Source organism: Lithobates pipiens, unplaced genomic scaffold (assembly GCF_037356315.1).
Source record: "Lithobates pipiens isolate NorthernLeopardFrog02 unplaced genomic scaffold, aLitPip1_a1.2 Scaffold_13, whole genome shotgun sequence".
Lineage (NCBI taxonomy): Eukaryota > Metazoa > Chordata > Amphibia > Anura > Ranidae > Lithobates > Lithobates pipiens.
The window spans coordinates 386,685,362-386,706,632 of record NW_027507718.1 but is presented as its reverse complement, the minus strand read 5'-3'; the positions used below and the strand labels follow the sequence as shown (position 1 = coordinate 386,706,632).

General features: G+C 44.4%; 1 protein-coding gene across 1 annotated transcript in view; it reads left to right on the top strand.

Annotated features, from left to right (window-relative positions):
* LOC143975194 (caspase-3-like) overlaps positions 1-2,144 on the top strand; it is a 97,893-nt gene extending 95,749 nt beyond the window's left edge. Inside the window, exon 7 of the mRNA XM_077477301.1 lies at positions 1,801-2,144. Within this exon, the coding sequence (XP_077333427.1) occupies positions 1,801-2,003 (203 nt within the window). The 3' untranslated portion in view covers positions 2,004-2,144. The remainder of the gene's footprint in view (positions 1-1,800) is intronic.
* The last annotated feature ends 19,127 nt before the right edge of the window (positions 2,145-21,271 follow it).

The window sequence follows — 21,271 nt, the reverse complement described above, 5'->3', positions numbered from 1 at the left end:
TTTAAGACGGTTCCTCGGGCTGTTTCGTAGTCGTGGTCCTCGTAGAGTTTTAGTTGCTCTACGGTGCACTAGGGGGTTTACCAGGCCCAGTAAACAAACTGAGACAGTTAGGGAGATTGTAATAGTTGTTATAAATTGAATAATCCCTCTCCAATAGGATTGTATCTTAGGACAGGACCATAGCATATGGTGGAAGTCTGCCTCGTTGCAACCACACTTTCAGCACTGGTCAGAAGTCCCAGAGTAGATTTTATTTAGCTTTTTGGGTGTCAAATAAATTTGATGGAGTAACTTGTATTGAATTAGATGATCATGAACTGCTATTAGTTGAAGGAAAGGGTTGAAGGAAAGGGTACTCCCAGACATCCTCCCAATCCTGTTTCTGTCTAATTCAGGATAATCTTCCTGCCATTTAGAGTATAGACCGCCACGAGGGCCACTTACCTGATGTGAGACCGAAATAGTGGGGAGGCCTCCCTTGCACCTCGGGTCCTTAAAGCCTCTGGAGATGGAGACAGGCTTTGTGGACATAGAGTGGCAGGGGTGTGGAGCACCATGCAAGCCTTAGTCCGAGATCTGAGCCGAGGTCAAGTCCAGTTGGGCAACCAAGCATAAAAGGGTTAATCAGAAGAAGAATGGTCTAAATCCAAGCCGGTATCGGTTCCAATCTGGCATCTATCAGCTGAGTACAAAAGGGGCAAATAAAAAAAGTAAGAGTTTGAGGTGGAGCTCTGTCAGGGGTATGCTGCCATGAAGGCCCTAGGAAAAAGTTTTACCTTTAGTTATACTTTAGGGAGAGCCTTTAGAACATGTAAAACGTATCCCTGAAATCTACCTGCTGACTCGATATTAAAAAATATACCAATGAGTATTAGGACAAAGGGAGTTTTTTTTTTCTGTGCCTTGATTCTATCTTTATGCATACGTAAAGTAAACAAACCTTCTACACCCCTCCCCTTCTTCTTTCTTGTTTTTTTTTTTTTACCTCTTTTCTTCCCTTCCCCTTTTTACACCAGTCTGTAGTATATTTTATCTCCCTGATCCAATGCTTAACAGTGAAAGACAGGACATTCTACTGGCTGGCATGTACATCTAGATGACACAGAAGGATTTGTAACACAACAACTGACAATTTATTTTCAGTTTACAGTATTTTGAAGTCAGACTGAGGCACTATAGTCAACTTCTCTAATATGCCATCGTTTTTATATGTATGCACTGATATTTTTTGACATAAGCATGCTTTACCTCCTACAATAAAATGTAAAATAAAGAATATTTAAAAAAACAAAACAAATTAGAATATATATATATATATATATATATATATATATATATATACACACACACACACGTAAATGCAATATATCATTTTTACCTGACTAAAAAGAAAAAAAGTTAAAAATAAAAATTGTGTTGTGTCCTGACCATAATAAAGAGAGAATATACAGTATATACAAGACAATTAGCATATGGAATACACCCCACTGTATGTGTTCTAATATTTCCTGCTGCATTCTTTGTAATAGAACATAAATACAAAATCCATGGGACCCCTCATAATGGCCGCCAGGTATCAGAAGCTGAAACTTCAATTCTGGGTAGACTGATTCTTGTGATAACCTACCTTAAGTTCCTCAACTAAAGTACAGGTAGTCCATGAAATGACTGAGACAGAATGATGGATGGTAAAATGGAGGTTCTGATTAGAAGTCTGCTTTTTTTTTATATATAAATTTTCAGTTAAAAAATACAAGATCAACAGATTCAATGACCCTTATGCCTTTTCTCTCTCTAAAGGTTATGTGGCATTCAGAGACACATCTTATGGCTCCTGGTTTATTCAGTCGCTGTGTGATATGCTGACAAAGTATGGGAAGAAGTATGAACTGATGCAGATTTTAACACGTGTAAACCATAAAGTTGCATTCGAATATGGAACATGTGTAAAAAAAGAAATGCCTTGTATTGTCAGCAAACTTACTAAAGATATCTATCTATAAGAGAAAAAAAACACCCATTCAATATGATCAATCTTTTTCATTAGATCATTAAGAAAATTAACCAGACTGAACCATTTCCCAAGCTTTTACTGAAGGATACAGTTGTTATTGATTCTTAATAAAAATAATAATGAATACCAAGCTTTGTTCTGCTTCATGATATATATGTTTTAAAAAAAATTATTTATGAAACCCAGCATTAGAGTACACAGAAAGATCATAAATACATCAAAATCCAATCAGTTATTACATGTCCAAGTATAAAAAGTCTGTATAGAACTCATTCGTAGCATTGCTATCTAACTAGAATAGCATTAGTCATTGCTGAGATAGTAACATAAACAGCATACAGTATAGCAACACATTGAAGTAGCATTGTTTGTTACTATGGTCCTTTTGCACGAACATTCCATTGTCAGTCTAAACTCCAGCCATTACGTGGTTTCATGATATTCTTAGAATAAGTAAACTTCTGCAAACAAAATTTCCATGGGCACTTACCTAAACACTGGAAAGAAAACACAGTGTAAAGATCACCTCCTTCTTTTTTTAACATAAAGCTGCCATAAGTACCTACAGTAAATCTGTGCAACTATGTTTCAAAAAATATATGGAACTTGATGGGACTTTATTGTGCCTCTGAGAAGTGTAAACAAATGAAATACAATAATAAACTTATGAAAAAAGACAATTTTATTTATTATAAAAACAGTTGAAAAAAGTACATTACAGTTTGTATGATTAGGTTTGAATTCAGGGTGTGCAGATCCAACAATTAATAGAAATATGGCCTACGAGTTTCACGGAGAGTGCAGCTTCGTCAGGGACTTGAAGATAGCACAGTATGACGTTGTGTGAATTCTACAGATGAATCATCAGTTAGTACTGTGTAGATGAGATAATTACATAGATAATGATTAAATACACACTATATACAGACGTTAATGCATGAATCCTTACATAGATAAATATTTATGATGACATGCTGTTAATATATATCAATAAAATGAAAATATTTGTAAAGCATTGAACAAACAAATACAGTTACATTTTCAACTCATTGGGGGTATATAGCGATGCTTTACACACAGGGAGCTAGAACAAAGGGAGTCAATTGCGTGTTGTTAATTATCCAGATATCTGACGCTAAACTATGGAATTATGTAAATAAAAAATAAATAAATATAATTATATATAATATATATATATATATATATACACACACATATACATACACACACATATATAGAGACCATAGTGTTTCATGAAGGCGTATCTCTCACTCACCCAGAAACTGTAATCAGAGGACACCGACTCAATGGGACAATGTGAGGCCTGGGAGCCCATGGGAAAGCTCCACCCCACCTTAACTGGGAAGAATGGGTGGGTCCCTATACATGCAGATGAAAAAGTATGATAAGCCAAATGGTCAAATGGGTGCCTCAAAAAAAAAAAAAAAATGATATAAATGAAATACAGCAAAAGAAGAGATGTGGCGGAAGAAAGAAGGTGGGTGAAAGGAAATAAAAGTGGGAAGGGGGGAGGAAAGATAAAAGAAAGGGGAATGGGGGAGGGGGGGTGAAGGAAAAGGGGGAACAGGGCTGCAAAAAAAAGGAAAGGAGAGGGAGAAGGTTGTGGAACATTGAAATTGAAAGGAACAAGAAATGAGAAGCTCTGTGAAGTTGGCACCTCATGTTTGTAAAACCTGAATAAAAATATACCATTCGTTTGTGCCGCATTTGTGCTGTTTTGTGCCACAAAAATGAGCGTTTGTGCTGGTTCGGTTTCTGAGTTATTAACCACTTCAGCCCCGGACCAATAAACACCTTAAGGACCAGAGGTCTTTTTCCAATTTCGCACTGCGCTGCTTAAACTGGTAATTGCGCGGTCATGCAATATTGCACCCAAACGAAATGCATGTGCATCGTGAAAGGTGGATGCAGTCTTCTGGGACCTGTGGGTGTCCCAGATACTGCAGTGGGGGTGGGAGAGGGGAGAATTTCAGTTTCTGACCGCAGTGGCAGTCGGAACAGAAGTGGGAAGCGGGTACCTGTCAAAATCAGATATCTGCTCCCCCCCGCTCCTGAAAAGTGCCAATTGTTCAAGAGGAACAGGGAATGAGTCCTTAAAGCAGAGATTCTTTTGGGTGGAGCGCCACTTTAAATACATGTGAGATTTCATTTTTTTTCCTGTTTAATAAATTCACAGGCATTCTAAAATTCTGTTATTGAGTGTAGATTAACCACCTTCAGACCGGACCATTTTGCTGGTAAATGACCAGAGGTCTTTTTACAATTTGGCACTGCGCTGCTTTAACTGGTAATTGCGCGGTCATGCAATGTTGTACCCAAACAAAATTTGCGTCCTTTTCTTCCCACAAATAGAGCTTTCTTTTGATGGTATTTGATTGCCTCTGCGATTTTTATTTTTTGCGATATAAATGGAAAAAGAGCGAAAATTTTGAAAAAAAAGATATTTTCTTCTTTTTGTTATAAGAAAAATCGAATAAACGAAATTTTAGTCATACATTGAGGGCAAAATTTATTCAGCCACATGTCTTTAGTTAAAAAAATGTCAATAAGCGTATATTTTTTGGTTTGCGCAAAAGTTATAGCGTCTACAAACTAGAGTACATTTTCTGGAATTTACACAGCTTTTAATTTATGACTGCCTATCTCATTTATTGAGGTGCTAAAATGGCAGGGCAGTACAAACCCCCCCCCCCCCAAATGACCCCATTTTGGAAAGTAGACACCCCAAGCTATTTGCTGAGGGCCATGTTGAGACCATTGAATATTTTTTTTTGTCCCAAGGGATTGAATAATGACAAAAAAAAAAAATATTTTTTTTTTTTACAAAAAGTTGTCACTAAATGATATATTGCTCACACATGCCATGGTTATATGTGGAATTGCACCCCAAAATATATTCCGCTACTTCTCCCGAGTATGGGGATACCACATGTGTGGGACTTTTTGGGAGTCTAGTCGCGCACGGCACCCCGAAAACCAATCACCACCTTCAGGATTTCTAAGGGTGCAAATTTTTGATTCCACTCCTCACTACCTATCACAGTTTCGAAGGCCATAAAATGCCAAAATAGCACAAAACCCCCCAAAATGACCCCATTTTGGAAAGTAGACACCCCAAGCTATTTACTGAGAGGCATGTTGAGTCCATGGAATATTTTATATTTTGCCACAAATTGCAGGAATATTACAAACTTTTTTTTTTTTGCACAAAGTTGTCACTAAATGATATATTGCTCACACATGCTATGGGCATAAGTCAAATTACACCCCAAAATAAATTCTGCTGCTTCTCCCGAGTACGGGGATACCACATGTGGGGGACTTTTTGGGAGCCTAGCCACGCACGGGACCCCGAAAACCAAGCACTGCCTTCCGGATTTAAATATAAAATGCTACCAAAAAAACTGTTAGGCCGCGTACACACGCGGGGACTGTTCGCCCAACTTTGTCCGCTGAACAGTGTTTCGGCGGACAGTCCGCTCATTTGTGGGCTTTCAGCGGACAGTTTCAGCGAACAGTCCGCTGAACAAGGTTTTTCGGAATTTCCGAAAAACTGTCCGCTGAAACTTTGTTTCAGCGGACAGTCCCCTCGTGTGTAGGCTTGTTCGTCAAACTAAGTTCCGCGCATGCTCAGAAAGGATTTACACGCCGAAAGTTATAATGCAGTGTATAGGACGTCGCATTTTTCGTCCCGTCGTACGTGCCGTTCACGTCATCGAGCACGGTTTCAGCAAACTGTTCGTTCGTCGTGTGTGGCCATGTCCGTCCATGCTAATTTTGAGCGGACTGTTTGCTGAAACTGTTTGACGGACAAAGTTGGGCGAACAGTCCCCGCGTGTGTACGCAGCCTTAGCGATTGCAGGGATCAGGCCTGACTCTGCGATCGCTGCAGTTATGTGTTTAGTGTTTTGTAAGTGACAGTGATCGATACTGCACTTGGGTGGCCTGGGCAGAGGGGCAAAATGCAGGTGCTAGCAGGTATCTGGGCTGATCCCGCTAACAATGCATTTTTTTTGGAACCCTAAACTGCTGGGGACGCTAGTATAGATCTGATCAGATCAGATATTGATCTGTTCAGATTCTATACCACTATGGGAGGTTTATGCTTTGTGTGTGGGTGTTAGCGGTACTGGCACTAACCTAGCGCTGCCTGGGGCGACGCAGACCCTGACCCTAAAACCTAATTGATATCACCCGCCGGGTGATCAGGGGGTTAAACCTTTATTGGGTAATAAATGGTGGGTGCCCTGATGCTATAAAAAGCAAACTAACCAGAGTCACCCGTAACACTTATACGGTGATCACTGGTGAAAGGGTTAACTAGGGGCAATCAGGGGGTTCAAATTTTTATTAGGTAGTATATGGGGGTCCCTGGCGCTATATAAAAACCTGACGGGGAACCTAAATAACTAACTGGCTAACCAGCGTCACCAGTGACACTTATACTGTGATCGCTGGTGAAAGGGTTAACTAGGGGCAATCAGGGGGTTAAAACCATTATTGGGTAGTATATGGGGGTACCTAACACTATAAAAACCTGGCGGTGAACCTAAAAAAATAACTAGCTACCTAGCGACACTAGTGACACTAATGCAGCGATCAGAAAAACGATCGCTTAGTGACACTGGCAAAAGGGGGTGAAAGGGTTAACTAGGGGCAATCAGGGGGTTAAAACCATTATTGGGTAGTATATCGGGGTACCTAGCGCTATAAAAACCTGGCGGTGAACTAAAAAAATAACTAGCTACCTAGCGGCACTAGTGACACTAAAGCAGGGAACAGAAAAATGATCGCTTAGTGACACTGGCAAAAGAGGGTGAAAGGGTTAACTAGGGGCAATCAGGGGGTTAAAACCATTATTGGGTAGTATATCGGGGTACCTAGCGCTATAAAAACCTGGCGGTGAACCTAAAAAAAAAACTAGCTACCTAGCGACACTAGCGACACTAAAGCAGGGAACAGAAAAATGATCGCTTAGTGACACTGGCAAAAGGGGGTGAAAGGGTTAACTAGGAGCAATCAGGGGGTAAAAACCATTATTGGGTAGTATATCGGGGTACCTAGCGCTATAAAAACCAGGCGGTGAACCTAAAAAAATAACTAGCTACCTAGCGACACTAGTGACACTAATGCAGCGATCAGAAAAACGATCGCTTAGTGACACTGGCAAAAGGGGGTGAAAGGGTTAACTAGGGGCAATCAGGGGGTTAAAACCATTATTGGGTAGTATATCGGGGTACCTAGCGCTATAAAAACCAGGCGGTGAACCTAAAAAAATAACTAGCTACCTAGCGACACTAGCGACACTACTGCAGCGATCAGAAAAATGATCGCTTAGTGACACTGGCAAAAGAGGGTGAAAGGGTTAACTCTAGAGGCAATCAGGGGGTTAAAACCATTATTGGGTAGTATATCGGGGTACCTAGCGATATAAAAACCTGGCGGTGAACCTAAAAAAATAACTAGCTACCTAGCGACACTAGCGACACTACTGCAGCGATCAGAAAAATGAACGCTTAGTGACACAGGCAAAAGGGGGTGAAAGGGTTAACTAGGGGCAATCAGGGGGTTAAAACCATTATTGGGTAGTATATCGGGGTACCTATCGCTATAAAAACCTGGCGGTGAACCTAAAAAAAAAACTAGCTACCTAGCGACACTAGCGACACTAAAGCAGGGAACAGAAAAATGATCGCTTAGTGACACTGGCAAAAGGGGGTGAAAGGGTTAACTAGGAGCAATCAGGGGGTAAAAACCATTATTGGGTAGTATATCGGGGTACCTAGCGCTATAAAAACCAGGCGGTGAACCTAAAAAAATAACTAGCTACCTAGCGACACTAGCGACACTACTGCAGCGATCAGAAAAATGATCGCTTAGTGACACTGGCAAAAGAGGGTGAAAGGGTTAACTCTAGGGGCAATCAGGGGGTTAAAACCATTATTGGGTAGTATATCGGGGTACCTAGCGATATAAAAACCTGGCGGTGAACCTAAAAAAATAACTAGCTACCTAGCGACACTAGCGACACTACTGCAGCGATCAGAAAAATGAACGCTTAGTGACACTGGCAAAAGGGGGTGAAAGGGTTAACTCTAGGGGCAATCAGGGGGTTAGATCTTTATTGGGGGGTGATAGGGGGCTACCCTGGACCTAACACTAACTGCCCTGACAGTTTTTACTTTTACAACTGACACTGAATGCAGTGATCAGTAAAGAAATGATCAATGCAATCAGTGACACTGTGACTGGGGGGGGGGGGGGTGGCGGGGGGCGATCGGGGGGGGGGGGGGTTTGTGTCCCTGTGTGTACCTACATGTCAGTGTAGTGTTGGTGCACACTTACTTTGTGTCTTCTCCTCGTAGTCCGGTCAAAAAGACCGCCCCGAGGAGAATGACATCACTTCCTCCTTCCTGTATAAACAATACACAGTGGGAGGAAGCTTGTCATTGGCCAGGAGCGATCCAGAGGGGGTGGCCAGAAACCAACGGCCATCCTCTCATCACGGATCGCTCCTGGAGTGAACCGGACCGCCGTATCCAGCGGGAGGGGGTCCGATCGGACCCCCCACCCGCTGGAAGGCAGGCACGTACATGTACATGCTTGTGCCTGCCTGTGCCATTGTGATGATGTACAATGGCAATACGGCGGTCCTTAAGTGGTTAAACATTAAATTTAATGCAAGCCCCTCCCACTTTGCACCCCATGTTACTGAATTTTGAAAATAAACGCGCCATTTGTTTGTGCCGCCTTTGTGCCACAAAAATAAACGTTTGTGGCGCTTTGGTTTTGGAGATATTGAGTGGTATATGTTATCAAACCACACTGACTTTACACCTCGTTATTAAATCTTACATACAACTAGAATTATTTGTTTGCGGTTTGTGCAGATTTGGTGGATATTGTATATGATGTTTTACTTCACATGCATAGTTTTGCCACCCCCACAGGGATTGCCCTCCCTTCTGATTCTCTAGCGCTGACTAGAACAGACGGAGGAGAAAATCTGGGAATGGGGCGGGCGCAGCTTGCTTTGGCTCTAGTGAGGCAGAACCAGCTGTCAATCAGGCAGCAGGGTGGATGTCGACAGTATTGTCAGGATCTGTCCCGGCTGCATTGCGGCTCTGTGCTGTCAGGATATAGTGGGCAATAACTCACCACATGTACATGAGTTTTTTTGTCACAGGAGAACATACTATATGTCATCTTTTAAACATAAAAAGAACTGAGGCCAAAAAAGGTTGGGCCAAAAACAAAAGTTTAAACCAGGTGTTAACCAAACAAAACAGCACTCCAGAAAATTCTCTTATATAAGTCACTTCTTTTTTTAATTGCTTTTTTTGAAAGGCATGTCAGTAAACATTCTTTTCCTGACAGACTCCATGGCAGACTACGTGTGGGTTAACCCCGCCTCCTCTCCAATGCTATAGGACCCCACTCCCATAAATTTGAGCTCACCACTAGAAACTGCGTTCCTTTTTTGTCCTCCTCATTGAACCTACAAGTCAATACACTTACGTTTACGGATGTCCAAAATTGATAGTGGAAGTTGATGCCGGGCAGTTTCAAGACAGCCCCAGACCCAGCCATGGGCGGGTGTGTGGCTCCAGGCCACTGTGTCCTGTGGTGGGGATGGCCTTCGTATGCCCAGGCTCGGTGGAATGGATGGCAGGTCTGAAGATTCTCCATGGCAGCAGTTTTTGTATGTAAAAGTTCCCTGTTTGTATTTCCCTCATGTGCGGTGCTATCTTCTTTTTCTTTTTGCTTCTATGGCACATGGACCGTGTTCCAGGGTTCAGCTCCCTCTTCTGGGTCGTGGCTCCAGCTCGCTACTGTGCAAGTGTGATCCTCGGATGAAGCAGAGGCTTGGTTTCATGCATGCACGGTGTGGCAGGGGACCCGGCGGCCGTGCAGGCACTCTATGGCAGGTCGCCACTGTGCAGGCGCAGTCCGGGCAAGGCAGTAACATCATTCCGGCGGGGGTATTTTGAATCCCTGAGAGCCCTGTCATTCTAAGGATTACTACAGGCAGCTTGTGTCAGCTCCTCAGGCCCCAGATTCCCAGATCATGGTTAGCTTCAGCCTGGGGCTATGGTAAAAGAGGGAAGGGGGGCTAAGATGCCTCTGAAAGGGGAAGCTGCACTGCTATTTGTACTCCTTTGTTCCAGGACATGTGAGTGTTCCTAAAAAGCTGCAGGATCGCCTCCTATTCGTCCTCCAGGGTGCCATGGACAGATCGCCAACTCTATATGGCCAGCCCTCACGCTGTAGGTATGTGGGGCATGAGAAGGGGAGGGCCAGGTCCACATGCAAAAGGACCGATTCCCTAAACGTCACGTTCTCTCTTCTCCCTTTTTTAGCCTATCCAGGACAGACCATCAGCTTACTGTCCAAGATGACAGGGACCTTGCAAGGCTGCAATGCCCACTTTCTTCATCAAGGTTCAAATGTGATTCTCCGTCTAGGACCCAACATCAGAGGAGATGTTCCCATTCCTCCTCCCAACAGAGGAGATTTTACTAGTACTTCTCTAAACACCACACCCACCGCCACAACAGCCATTTTGATCACAGATCCTGCTGCGGTTGTGGGACCTGGGTCCCGGAAGTTAAGCCCTTATGTGACCCTTGTTATGCCAAGGCAGTCGAGAAAAAGATGCTGAAAGCCGGAAAATGGAGACGCTGGTCAAACGGGTGGTGCAGCAATCCCCCAAAGAGTGGGTACATCCTACACGCTGTCAGGGCTGGCTTAGCCCTTCCTCCTCTGGGCTGGCCACTCAGCTGTAGGCTAATTGCCAGCTCTCTTCTCTTTCCAACAGTTACCAGCTGTTCCTGACGATGCTTGTCTGAACTGCCTATTTAAAGCCTTCCAGCTCACTCTTTCCTTTGTCTTAGTGTTGGTCACATCACTAGGAACCATCTCCTGCTGTTTGTTTCAAGACTGGCTTGCTGACATCCCTCCTGGCTTCTATCCTGCTTGGACTGGCTGATTACCCGATCTGGTTTATGAACTTTGGACTGGCTGACTACCCGATCTGGCTACTGGACCCTGGCTATGCTTAACTACTCATTTCCCTATTTACCTTTTTTATTTTTATTAATAAACAAGTGTGATTTGATTGTACTTCTGTCTCTGTCTGTTTCATGGTTCCTGACAGTACGCTAAGGCCATGAATTCAGAAGATACACTTGTTGGTAATATTTTTTCCAGATTGGATGAGCAAGATCACCGCATGGATCAGTTTGCCATGGCGTTATAAATGCTCCTGAATCGCACGGCTCACCTGGAATCCCCGACGGTGGCTGCTCCGGTACAACCTGAGTCGCAGGCCATCCCTGCTGCTGTGCCATTCTCTGTACAGGCACCCGCCTTGAGTATTACCTCTATAAGAGGTATGTTTGGTTCTGCTCTGCTTCCCCAGCGATTTGGGGGCGATCCAGTTCAATGCAGAGGGTTTCTCAATGCGGTTGAGATATACTTCGAAATGCTGCCCCAGGCGTTTCCCACGGACAGAAGCAAAGTAGGTTTTATGATATCTTTGCTTTCTGAGAGAGCCTTGGCCTGGGCTAACCCTCTATGGGAGACGCAAAAACCTGTTGACTTGAGTTACCCTCAGTTTGTGCCCTCCTTTAAAAGGGTTTTTGACGTTCCCGCACGCTCCGCTTCTGCTGCCAAGTGCCTCATGTCCATCAAACAGAGTACTGTTGCCGACTACGCCATTGAATTCCGTACTCTGGCAGCAGGGGTTGCTTGGAACAATGAGATCCTCGTGGCTGCTTTTTCTCATGGTCTCTCGGATTCCATCAAGGATGAGATAGCAGCCCGAGATATACCCACTGAGTTGGAGAGTTTGATCTCGTTTGCCATCCTCATTGACTCCAGAATCAGAGAAAGACTTTCTCTTAAGGAGCGCTTGCGGAAGCCTCCTGTACATTTGCCTCCGAGCTTTGTAGTACCACCCATACCTCCCTCACCTCCCATGCCTCCTGGTACTGAGTTGGTCAGTGAAGATGAACCCATGCACCTGGGCTTCACACGTCTCTCTGCGGATGAGAAAGCCTTTAGGAGGAGGGAGAGATTGTGCCTTTTATTGTGGCCACTTTTTGAAGTCTTGTCCTACCCATCCAGGGAATGCCCGAACCTTGAGGTCCTGTCATGGAAAGACCTTAGGTGGCATTGTTTTGTCCCCAGTTATCCAGAAGGATAAGCCCCTGGTTTCGGTCACTCTTTCTTGGGCTGAGTCCTCCATCGATATACAGGCTCTAATCGACTCTGGGGCTGCAGGCCTGTTCATTGATGCTGCATTTGTTTCGCAGCACTCGATTCAGCTGCATCTGCATGACACTCCACTTGCCATTGAGGCTCTTGACGGGAGACCTTTACAGCCTGCCCACGTGACTCATGAGACGGTTCCATTGTTCATGGCCATAGGGGCTCTTCACCATGAGATAATCCAATTCCAAGTTATTTCCTCACCCAGGTTTCCACTGGTTATTGGTTATCCTTGGTTACATAGGCACAACCCCTCTTTTGATTGGCTCCGTGCTGAGGTTCTCTCCTGGTCACCACAATGCAGTGAGACATACTTCCTGAGGTATCCAAGGTCCTGTGCACCTCTTCACTCCCCTCCCTGCTGGAGGAGTACTGAGATTTTAGCGATGTCTTTGATAAAGGTCAAGCCGGTAGTTTGCCTCCACACCGTTCTTATGATTGCACAATTGACCTTTAACCTGGTGCCATACCTCCTCGTGGCCGGGTTTACCCTTTGTCGATAAGGCCATGGAGGAGTATGTTGCTGACACACTTTCTCGAGGTTTCATCCGCAAATCCTCGTCTCCTGCCGGTTTCTTCTTTGTGAAGAAGAAGAGCGGTGAACTGATACCTTGTATAGATAATAGGGGTCTCAATCGTGTCACGATTAAGAATGCCTACCCAATTCCATTGATTACAGAGTTATTTGACCGTCTCAAGGGAGCAATGGTTTTCACAAAGCTTGACTTGAGAGGAGCATACAATCTCGTGCGCATTAAGGAGGGCGACGAGTGGAAAACTGCGTTTAATACCAGAACAGGCCATTATTAATACCTGGTATTGCCTTTTGGCCTTTGTAACGCCCCGGCAGTTTTCCAGGAATTTATTAACGATGTCCTCCGAGATTTGTTGCAGTTATGTGTGGTGATATCCTCATATTTTCCAAGTCCCTGGAGAGCCACCACACAGATGTCTGTCGTGTGCTTCAGAAATGAAGAGAGAACAATCTCTACTGTAAACTGGAGAAGTGCGTGCTCCATCGTGAACAGGTTACATTCCATGTCATTTCGACTGCTGGTTTTTCAATGGACCCAGAGAAACTTTCGGCAGTCCTACAGTGGCCTCGACGTTTACGTCCTCTGCAGCATTTCCTGGGTTTCTCCAACTACTACCATAAGTTTATTCGTAACTTCTCGTCTCTGGTCAAGTCCCTGACTGATATGACCAGAAAGGACGGTAACCCACAGAGTTGGTCTCCAGAGTCAATTAAGGCCTTTAAGACTCTCAATGCTGCCTTTGTTTCTGCTCCTGTGTTGGCACATTCTGATGCTACATTGCTTTTTATCCTAGAAGTTGATGCTTCTGAGACTGGAGTTGGCGCCCTTCTGTCTCAACTCCTAACTCTGAGAGTGCTATGCATCCGTGTGGCTACTTTTCCAAGAAATTGTCACCTGCTGAGTGCAATTATGAGATTGGTGACAGAGAGCTGTTGGCGATCATTTTAGCTCTGAAAGAATGGAGACATCTCCTTGAAGGTACCACTGTGCACGTTCTTATTCTTACTGACCATAAGAATCTTACATTCTTGTTTGAGGCTAAGCGACTCTCTCCCAGAAGGGCGCGATGGGCTCTTTTCTTGTTGAGCTTTAATTACATTGTCTCATTCTTACCCGGTACTAAGAATGTAAGCGCTGATGCCTTGTCACAACAATTTTCTTCCACTTCCAAGTCGGAGTCGGTTCCGGTCCCTATGATTCCTCCTGATCGTTTCTTGGCTACGGTTCGCACCAGTCTTACTTCTCCTTTGGGTGACAAAATTCTTACTGCTCAGGTCCATGCTTCTCCTGAGAAACCTTGTGACCGCTGCTTTGTCACAGAGAGTCTCCGTACTGCTGTGCTCCAGACTTACCATTCTCCCAAGGCAGCTTGCCATCCTGGGAAGATTCACCTCATTTGGGCCATTTCCCAACAATTCTGGAGGCTTAGTCTATGGGCTGATGTTACTGCCTTCGAAGCTGCCTGTCCCATGTGTGCTAAGAGTAAGACTCCACGACACCTTCCAGTGGGCCTCCTACAACCCATACCCAGTGGAGAGAGGCCCTGGACTCACCTGTCAATGGATTTCATTGTGGAGTTGCCCAACTCCCAAGGCAACACTGTTATCCTTATGGTGGTTGACTGGTTCTCAGAGATGTGTCATTGTATTCCACTTAAAAAGTTGCCTACCTCTAAGGAACTGGCTTCCATTTCTGCTTGGGAGATCTTTCGCTTACATAGGCTACCCAAGGTGATTGTCTTGGACAGGGGCAGTCAGTTTGTCTCCCGGTTCTGGCGAGCCTTTTGTGCACAGTTGGGAATCCAGCTTACGTTCTCTTCTGCGTATCACCCGCAGTCTAATGGGGCTGCAGAGCGAGCCAGTCAGTCCTTTAAGCAATTCCTACGTTGCTATATTTCTGACCACCATTACAACTGGTCAGACCTATTACCATGGGCAGAGTTTGCGCACAAGAGTGCCTTGAATTCTGCCTCCCGATTGTCTCCATTTATGGCGAATTATGGCTTCCAACCTTCCATGTTGCCTGACTTGTTTGTTCCACAGAGTATTCCTGCATTAGAAGAGCATCTCCATGATCTTCGTTCCACTTGGGTACAAGTCCAGGAGGCTTTGCGTCATGCTAATGATAGGTACAGACTCCATGCTGACCGCAGACGCCTGCCTGCACCTTCCTACCAGGTTGGGGACAGGGTCTGGCTGTCATCTCGCAACCTCCGGCTTCATGTTCCCTCACTGAAGTTTGCACCTCGGTTTATTGGGCCTTTCCGTATCCTTCGCAGGATTAACCCAGTGGCTTACGCGTTGGACCTTCCTCCTAGTATGCGCATCTCAAATGTGTTTCATGTCTCCTTATTGAAACCGTTGGTCTGCAACCAATTTACCACCTCAGTGCCACGTTCTCACCCTATTCAGGTTGAGAACCATGAGGAGTATGAGGTACAATCCATTGTTGACTCCCGTAGGTTCCGTGGGCACATACAGTACCTGGTGCAATGGAAGGGGTACGGTCTGGAGGAACGCTCCTGGGTTTCATCCTCGGATGTACATGCCCCTGTCCTCCTCCACGAGTTCCATAGATGTTTTCCCCTCAAGCCCGGTGGCCCTCCGAGGGGGAGGGGTCATTGAGGAGGGGGTACTGTCAGGGCTGGCTTAGCCCTTCCTTCTCTGGGCTGGCTGCTCAGCTGTCGGCTAATCGCCAGCTTTCATCTCTCTCCACAGTTACCAGCTGTTCCTTATCCAGCTCATCTGACCTGCCTACTTAAAGCTGTCCAGCTCACTTCATATCTGCCTTCGCCTTGGTCACATCACAAGAAACTATCTCGGGTGTTTCTGTTCAAAGACTGGATTGCTGACATCCCTTCTGGCTCCTTATCCTGCTTGCTGTTGCTCTACTTGGATCCCTAACTTCTGGCCTGGCTGATTACCCGATCTGGTTATTGAACTCTGGACTGGCTGACTACTCTATCAGGTTACTGGACTCTGGCTATGCTTTTTCTATTTCCCTTTTTATTTTTATTTAATAAACAAGTGAGATATAATTGTACTTCTGTCTCGGTCGGATTCATGGTTTCTGACACTCCCTGCCTGTATTTGTATGAGGACGCCGGCAATTAAAATTCAGGTAAAGCTTTAGGTGCACACTGTGCAAAGGACACTAAAACAAAATACTGCAGCTCCTGCCTGTATTTGTATAAGAACACCGGCAATTGAATTCAGGTAACGTTTTAAGTGCACACCGTGCAAAGGACACTAAAACAAAATACTGCAGCTCCCTGCCTGTATTTGTATATGAACGCCGGCAATTGTATTCAGGTAAAGCTTTAGGTGCACACTGTGCAAAGGACACTAAAACAAAATACTGCAACTCCCTGCCTGTATTTGTATGAGAACGCCGGCAATTGTATTCAGGTAAAGCTTTAGGTGCTGACAGGAAAGGGTCCGTCCACTGGTAAGATCTATCATTTGGCGTGCAGTGCTGAGGTCCACCAGCAGGTGTCTCCTGGAAGTTTGTAACTGTCAGGAGAGACTTTCCCTGCTGGTGTTATGTCATCATTAGGCCGCAGTACTGGCGTCCACCAGCGGATGGCTCCTGGCAGTATGGAGCAGGCAACACTTCCTGCGCTCAGGTGTTACTTGAGGACACTTACTGCAGTCTTATAAATACCCGGAAAGCCCACACATGTTTGCCTTGGTATCTCTCTCCCTGGGCCCTGACCTTGAGCCTGCTATCCTGACCTTGAGCCTGCGTCTGACCTGACCTGATCTATTCCGATTCCATCCTGGACCTGTCCCTCCTGTTTGCCTTGGATCCCTGCTCTGCAGCTCATCCATCCGTCTTCGTCCTGTCCTGTTTGTTCCCCATCCTTACCCATCTGCTGACCCCCATGTGTATGACCTCGGCCTGGCTTTTGGTACGATTCCGGTATTTCCCATTATTTGTATATACCATTGTTTGTGGGTTTGGGTTGGTTGTGCACTGGTATATTCACTTGTCACCTATGTAAATAAACACCATTATTATTCACTTACATGTATTTCTGGTTTCCTCTGTGCAGTCCACACAGTCTGGTCTACTAATTCCCTGACAGGTGCACACTGTGCAAAAAACACTAAAACAAAAAACTGCAGCTCCTGCCTGTATTTGTATGAGAACGCCGCCAATTTTATTCAGGTAAAGCTTTAGGTGCACACCGTGTAAAGGACACTAAAACAAAATACTGCAGCTCCCTGCCTGTATTTGTATGAGAACGCTGGCAATTCTATTCAGGTAAAGCTTTAGGTGCACACCGTGCAAAGGACACTAAAACAAAATACTGCAGCTCCCTGTCTGTATTTGTATGAGAACACTGTCAATTGTATTCAGGTAAAGCTTTAGGTGCACACCTTGCAAAGGACACTAAAACAAACTACTGCAGCTCCCTGCCTATATTTGTATGAGAACGCCGGCAATTGTAATCAGGTAAAGCTTTAGGTGCACACTGTGCAAAGGACACAGTACACTAGGTGACAATAGTGCAGCTCCCTGCCTGTCAGTATAATATGAAGAGAATAACAGGAACGGATCTAGCTAAAGTGAATACAGTGTATAAATAAATATATATATATATATATATATATATATATATATATATATATACATATACACACACACACACACACACACACACACAACACACCTGGGATGCATATATATCCTCTACACACTGTAACTGAAGCTGACTCACCTACCTATTCTATCTAGCTTAAATCAAATTACACCATCTCTGTCTCTCTCCGCCACCACAACACACTACACAAGGCTGCCACGCAGGCGGCTTTATATAGTGTGTGGCGTGCACTAAACACGCTGAGACATAATTGGCCAAAGCCACCCTGGCTTTGGCCAATTATGGCTCTCCATTTTTTCTGCGCTGTGATTGGCCAAAGCATGCGGGTCATAGTGCATGCTTGGCCAATCAGCAGCAAGCAATGCGTTACAATGCCGCAGTGAATTATGGGCCGTGACACGCCACTCGAATTTGGTGTGAACGGCCCATAACATTTGTAATTTGCAGAATGGGCGAACAGATGATGTTCGAGTCGAACATGGGTTGGACTCGAACGCGAAGCTCATCCCTAGTTGTGGTACTGCCCCAAATCAGAGACAGTGAAGAAGACCCAGTGGTCTACCTATGCAGAAAGCTGAACAGATATGATGAAAACGATTAAACAAATATTTTGTTTTAAATAGAATATATAGTGGTGTCTATCATTCAGTCCCTGAAGTTACTGTAGACACAATGCATCTCAAAAAGAAGTGAACAAGACAAGTTGGGGCTTATCAAATGACAGTAAACACTAGTGTAGTGAAAACAACTATTTATTGATTAGATATAAAACATGAAGGTTATTTGAAATGTGTTCTATGTTGTTCATGTCCCACATGTCTGTGTATGTTTTTGGCTAGCCCAGTGTGGCCTGCCATTACATGATTTGGGCTGGTCTAGCATGTGTCACTTTCAAATAACCCTCATGTTTTATATCTAATCAATAAATAGTTGTTTTTGATACTACTACACTAGTGTTTACTGTCATTTGATAAGCCCCAACTTTTCTTGTCCCCTTCTGTTTGGGATGCATTGTGTCTATGATAAAAGCTATCAATTAGGCCTTAGATGCCCTGAAGTATTACTTGTTGGGGAGACCATTCAAACTAGTCACTGATCATGCCCCTCGCAAATGGATGTGTGATAACAAGGTGGTTCCTCACTCTTCAAGCATTTAAGTTTACAGTGGAGCATAGAGCTGGGAAACTTCAGAATAATACAGATGCCCTTTCCCGCATTAATTGTCTGGTTGGGACAGTTACTCAGCTGAAAGGGCTTGAGCAGAGGGGGAGTATATGTAACATTATGAAAGACGAGGTCATTGAAGGACATTATGTTTCACCTCACATGCGTTCATTTGCAGAAAACTAAGGTGGAAGGTTTTACCAGCCACCTTGGCAGGCTAGGTTCTGGACCAGATTTTGTGGTCCACTTGTGTCCACCAACAGGTGGGATAAATTAAGCAGGACTAGAGCAAAGGATTGCTCTTGGCCTGGGACTCAGGAAGCCAAAACCTGTGACGTTTGCTTTGTAAGAGAAATGTTTGCATTATCTTTGTTTTGTGGGTAACTCGGAGAGGCCCTTCACCTGTGAGTTAGGAACCTGCAATGTTCAGTTAGTGCCTGGATGGCAAGGATTTATTTTCTGTTTTTATTTGTGTTATTTTTATGCAACCTTTTAAAATAAAACTGGCTACAAGTCAGATTTTAACCACCTCCCACTTGGCCACTGCACTTATACGGCTGGGTGGGCGTTTCCTCCTTCTGACGGACATTCCCGCGCAGCACATCTCCGATCGGCTGGAGGGCTCTGTGATTGGTCCTCCTGATCACATGACAACTGTATCCAATCACAGCCATCATCCGATGTAAATAGAGATCCGGTTGCTAGGCAATCGGCTCTCCTCTACTCACATGGAAAGAATAAAATAATAAGTTTGATGTTAGCAAAGAAGAATGTGATTGGTCGATCAAATCCGTACCGTTCCTTTTCTGATAAATGATCTGCTTTTTGTAAGTGCAAACTTGTTCTTTTATTAAACCTTATTTTATCAACATACTACACCATGGAAGTCTTTCTCGCTTTATGTTTTTGAGTACCATTAGCAACAGCGGGAGCTCTAGATATTCCCTAAGTGTTGAGGGAGACCATACTTCCGTAGGCTGGGCAAGACTCCTGCGGCGGTCAATGCTTTCGAGTAAGCAGGTTATTCATACACTTCGGGTGGCGTTCTGGATGCACTTCGTCTGTTTTGAAGATTTTGTCACGACTTTCTCCTTGCAATTTACCTCCGTTTATCTGGATGGACACTGCTATATAAAAATTTATGGATTTTTTGATAGGGCTTTGTTTTAGTTTTCTTTTTTTCACCTTGGTATTATTTTCACGTATACTTACATTTTCACATTTATTCAATATGATTTATGAGCTTATTTAGCGCTGCATCTTTTTTGATATTTTACTAAAAAGTATGTCCATGTATAGTATGCGCTCAATACTTGGTCAGGACTTCTTTTGCATGAATTAGTGCAACAATGTAGTGTGCCAGGAAGGCGATCAGCTGAGGTGTTATGGAAGCCAAGGTTGCTTTGATAGCGGTCTTCAGCTTGTCTGCATTGTTGGGTCTGGTGTCACTCATCTTCCTCTTGACAATACCCCACAGAAAGCATGAAGGGCTCTAGAATTCCCTTGTAGAGGACTGCACTGTCTTTGGACTTGATAAAACACAGTGGACCAACCCCAAATCATCCCCGACTGTGGAAACTTCACACTCGACCTCATGCAACTTGGATTCTGTGCCTCTCCACTCTTCCTCCAGACTCTGGGACCATGATTTCAAAATGAAATGCAAAATTTACTTTAATCTAAAAAGAGTACTTTGGACCACTGACCAACAGTCCAGTCCTTTTTCTCCTTAGCCCAGGGAAGATGCTTCTGACATTGTCTCTGGTTCAGGAGTGGCTTGAAACAAGGAATGCGAAAGCTGTAGCCCAGGGGTCTCAAACTGGTGGCCCTCCAGCTGTTGTGAAACTACAAGTCCCATGAGGCATTGCAAGGCTGACAGTTACAAGCATGACTCCCACAGGCAGAGGCATGATGGGACTTGTAGTTTTGCAACAGCTGGAGGGCCGCCAGTTTGAGACCCCTGCTGTAGCCCATGTCCTGGTATGTGGCGGCTCTTGAAGCACTGACACCAGCCGTAGTCCACTCCTTGTGAATTTCACCCAAATTCTTGAATGGCTTTTGCTTCACAATCCTCTCGAGGCTGTGGTTATCCCTGTTGCTTGTGCACTTTTTTTCTGGCACACTTTTTCGTTTCACTCAACCTTTCCTTAATATGCTTGGATACAATACTCTGTAAATAGCCAGCTTCTTTAGCAATGACCTTTTGTGACTTACCCTCCTTGAGGAGGGTGTCAATGACTGTCTTCTGGACGATTGTCAAGTCAGTAGTCTTCCCCATGATTGTGTAACCTACTGGACCAGACTTCTAGACCATGTAAAGGCCCAGGAAGCCTTTACAGGTGTTTTGAGTTACCTAGCTGATTATAGTGTGACACCATGAGTCTACAATTTGCTCCCTGATGGTGGCTTGCATGTGGATTTTGTGAACACAAGTGGATTTTTGAACTAAAGTGGAGAGTTAATAACCAGGAGTTGTGCTTTGACTGCTTCTGCTTGCAAGTGTTGTTTTTGGGAGTGTTTTATTTATTTTTCTCCCCTCCTTTATTTGATACATTTGCTAACAGTTTTTATAAGACCTTTTTGCTGACACTTTTTAACCACTTAAGGACCGCCGTATTGCCAATGTACGTCATTACAATGGCACAGGCAGGCACAAGC